General features: G+C 50.3%; 1 protein-coding gene across 1 annotated transcript in view; it reads left to right on the forward strand.

Annotated features, from left to right (window-relative positions):
* The window catches only part of LOC119593062 (probable aldehyde oxidase 2), a gene marked incomplete at both ends in the record, with an annotated part of 7,381 nt that extends 3,785 nt beyond the window's left edge, over positions 1–3,596 (forward strand). The window contains 8 exon segments of the mRNA XM_037941966.1: positions 135–302; positions 908–1,073; positions 1,604–1,719; positions 1,884–1,973; positions 2,217–2,442; positions 2,607–2,796; positions 2,923–3,106; positions 3,401–3,596. Coding sequence (XP_037797894.1) covers positions 135–302; positions 908–1,073; positions 1,604–1,719; positions 1,884–1,973; positions 2,217–2,442; positions 2,607–2,796; positions 2,923–3,106; positions 3,401–3,596 — 1,336 coding nt within the window.
* Between the last annotated feature and the right edge of the window lie 103 nt (positions 3,597–3,699).

Below are 3,699 nucleotides of genomic sequence, written 5' to 3' on the forward strand. Positions count from 1 at the left end.
AAATGCAAACATCACACAAAGCAATTGCAGAATCTGCAAATTTGGCAAATTTCTTCAACTCTCCCCTGAGACCTACCGCTCCCATGCCCAAGCAAGACGTCGTTCAAAAGTAACACACTTCCCTGAACGCGCAGATCCACGCCTCTCAGACGGAGGAGTTCCTGACGGGGCGCCGCCTCACTGACTCGGAGACGGTGCTGGAAGCTGCCAAGCTCATTGAGCAGGAGGTCAAGCCCGACAGCCACCCGCAGGACGCGTCGCCTGCCTACAGGACCTCGCTGGCCCAGAGCCTGCTCTTCAAGGTGAGGTTCTTAGGCGGGTCTTGGATGCCTTAGTTTTTTATCCAGGCAGGGCCATTTTTTCTTTTGATACTGTTTGGACAATCTTAAAGGATGATGATAATACTGATTGGTCCTAGAAAATGCATAGTGTTTTAGAAGTCTTTTTTTCTGAATTAAACAAAAATATAACTAAGGAAACGGCAACACGAAATAGACACCAAATATGAAATAAAAAGAGTCAACAAAGTCAGACCAATATTTTATGATATGTTTGCAATGATGTACATTTATAGTATTTCACTTTAACCTTGTGGTTTTGAAATTCGTTAAATATGGTGTTAAAGTATTTTTCGCTTAATAGTTACGATGCGAACAAAAGGGGCTTCTATTTCTCCGACATAATAACTCAGAATATGCGAATCAAACACGGTCCTCCCGGCCGATGGTCATTCTCCAAGATGGGATAGGGAGCTGCCGTCTCTGTTGCCATGGAGACGAGCACGAAATAGGGCGACATGTCCCGTAGATTTAAGGACATGCTCCCTGAGAGTCTACGCCATTCCTTGAAGGGGTATTTCTCTGAATCCTGGAACACGCCTTCGGTACAATGTCTTGCTCCTTTCCAGACGATCGTAGGATTCCTTGGCGACCGCGCCCCGGCGAGCATTCGCAGTGCAGGACCCAACATCGAGCGTCCGCTTTCCTCCGGCAAACAGACCTTCGACATGAACAAAGAGTCCTGGCCCATCGGCGAGCCTGTGCCCAAGCTGGAGTCCGCGGCGCAGATTTCAGGTGAGGAACATACCTGAGTGAACATGTCTGAGTAAGCTTGTCCGGGTACCATGCCTGGGAAATACTGTTTTGAGTAAACCTGTCTGAGTCAACGGGTTGTCTGTATTTATGTCAGTCCTCGGAGATTTAACACAGGGGGTCGCATTGGCCTGATTTTCCTTCGCTTTTTTCCTTTAGTCTTTTAACAGATGGCTCGTTGATGAAACTCATTTATGCAAAGCAGTCCTTGTAAAAGGGAAGAAACGGAATGATTTAGTAGGTTTACTCTACTCCGTTGATAGATTAATGAAAGCAAATTGAATCTTATTTCTTTTGTGAGGAGTGCAGATGACTCAAGTATACAAGATCAGTAATCTAACCTGACCATACTTCCCTATAAAACCCGGACCAGCAATGCATTATGCTGCTGCCCAGCAACTGGATGGCACTTTTTTTTACCGCAGATCCATAGTAAAACACAAGCATCAAGACGGAGAACTATATTTCTCGCATGCTTTGTAACCCCCCCCCCCCCCTCTCCCTTGTTGCAGGCGAGGCCGTGTACCTGGACGACGTTCCCGCTCTGCCCAACGAGCTGCACGGCGCCTTTGTTCAGTCAACAGAGGCCAATGCGCGCATAAGTTCCATTGACACGACTGAAGCTATGGTAAATTATGGCCGGACGTTGCGCTTGGGTTAAAGTTCATCCGCTCTGGACTGACCGTGTAAATTCGTGTAAAATATGGTTTCGATTATAATGGTATGAATTATCTTATAGTGTGAATAGTTTCATTGCATTTAAAGCATTTCTTTGTATCCGTTTCCTCACAGAAACTGCCTGGAGTGGTGTCCTTCGTGAAGAAGGAGGACATTCCAGGCAAAAACAGCTTTGTTGGTACTATGGGACGTTTTCCAGACCCGGTAAGTACGCTCTTTGTCCATTCAAGCAGCAGCTAGCCATAACAACCGCGGGGGCGTTATGAAACGAATAAACGCGTCTTGTGGAATCACCGGACGTCATGATGCGATAAAAGCGGTCTCATTGTTTCACACCAATTAAAGTCGATTTTGAGAAAATCAAATGAATCGCTGATTTGTGCTGATAGATGAGTCTGACCAACCCCTCTGCATGACGCCAACCCCACTTAACCTCTCCCCCGACAGGTGTTCGCAGAAGAGCGCACCAAGTACGCTGGCCAGCCCCTGGGCCTGGTGGTGGCCCGAGACCGCGACACGGCCGTGCGCGCTGCCAAGATGGTGACGGTGCAGTACGAGGACGTCCAGAAACCTATTCTCACGATCAAGGAGGCCATCAAGCAGAACAGGGTCAACGTTGCCACCGATATGATTACGGGGGAGGAGGGGATTTTGACCCTTGGCGACGCTGACGGTAGGTTGGGATGGGAAGAGTTTTGAAGCAGGATATGTCTTTTCATGATATCTGCCATCTCTCCAGAATTTCTCCTCTTCCTTACCCTTCTTTTGATCCGCGATCTCTCCATCTTCATTTATGCTCTAACGCTACTAAGTGTCCTTCTGACCTGTGCACCCCAGGGGCCCTGGCGGGGGCGACGCACACGCTGAGGGGTGAGCAGAGTCTGGGCACACAGTACCACCTCAACATGGAGGCTCACGCCGCCCGGGTCATCCCGACGGAGGACGGCTGCGACGTCTTCAGCACGTCGCAGTGGCCCAGCGAAACCCAGGCCACCACCGCGCATGTGCTGGCCATTCCGGCCAACAAGTACGTGTCCAAAAGGCCATTTCTTTGAACGGGGTTTGATTGGGCCATTCACTGCGGTTTCTGTGACGCATTGTCAAGTTAATAACGGAGAATTACCAGGCTGAAGTGTGCATTCATTCGTTTCAGCATCAACGTGTCGGTGAAACGCATCGGCGGCGGCTACGGCTCCAAGATCAGCCGCCAGCACGTGGTTTCTACGGCGGCTGCGGTGGCCGCGTGGAAACTGCGGCAGCCGGTGCGCGTGGTGGTCGACCTCAACTCCAACATGACCTACTCTGGGTGGAGAGAACCCTATTTTGCCCAGTATGAAGTGCGTTGATGTATCTGTATTTTTATAAGCATTGTGTTTTTTATAGTTTGAACGATAACGGATATTCACATTCGAAAAATAGTTGTGTATTGACTTACTGCCGTTTTACTACTCAATTTGTAGTATACATAGTCACGGGATGAAGTGACAAGACGAGGAATACTTGAAGGATCCGAAACGTCCATCTTTGTACTTGTGGCTGCGTTTCAATGCTCACAACTTGTTGTGCGCGTCTTGTGTACCTGCAGCAAAATCCAGTGCCAGCTTATTAAGGTGTCTGTTGCCTGCGTCCAGGTCGGGTTCGACGACTCCGGCAAAATTACGGCGCTGAAGATGGAGCTGACGACGGACGCGGGCCACGCGGCCAACGAGCCCTCCGTGATGTTCCTGGGGGGTGCCGTCCAGAGCGCCTACTACATCCCTAACCTGACGTTCACGCCCAAGATCGTCACCACGGACACTGCCGCCAACACCTGGTGCAGGACGCCGGGTAAGGCCGCGGCCGCCGCGCCCCGGGAGACCCAGAGGGGCTGGAGCCTCCGGCCGCGGCGAAAGCACGACGGGGATCTGTGTAGTTTACCTTCCTCATAATG

The sequence above is a fragment of the Penaeus monodon genome, chromosome 31 (genome assembly GCF_015228065.2).
Source record: "Penaeus monodon isolate SGIC_2016 chromosome 31, NSTDA_Pmon_1, whole genome shotgun sequence".
Taxonomy (NCBI): domain Eukaryota; kingdom Metazoa; phylum Arthropoda; class Malacostraca; order Decapoda; family Penaeidae; genus Penaeus; species Penaeus monodon.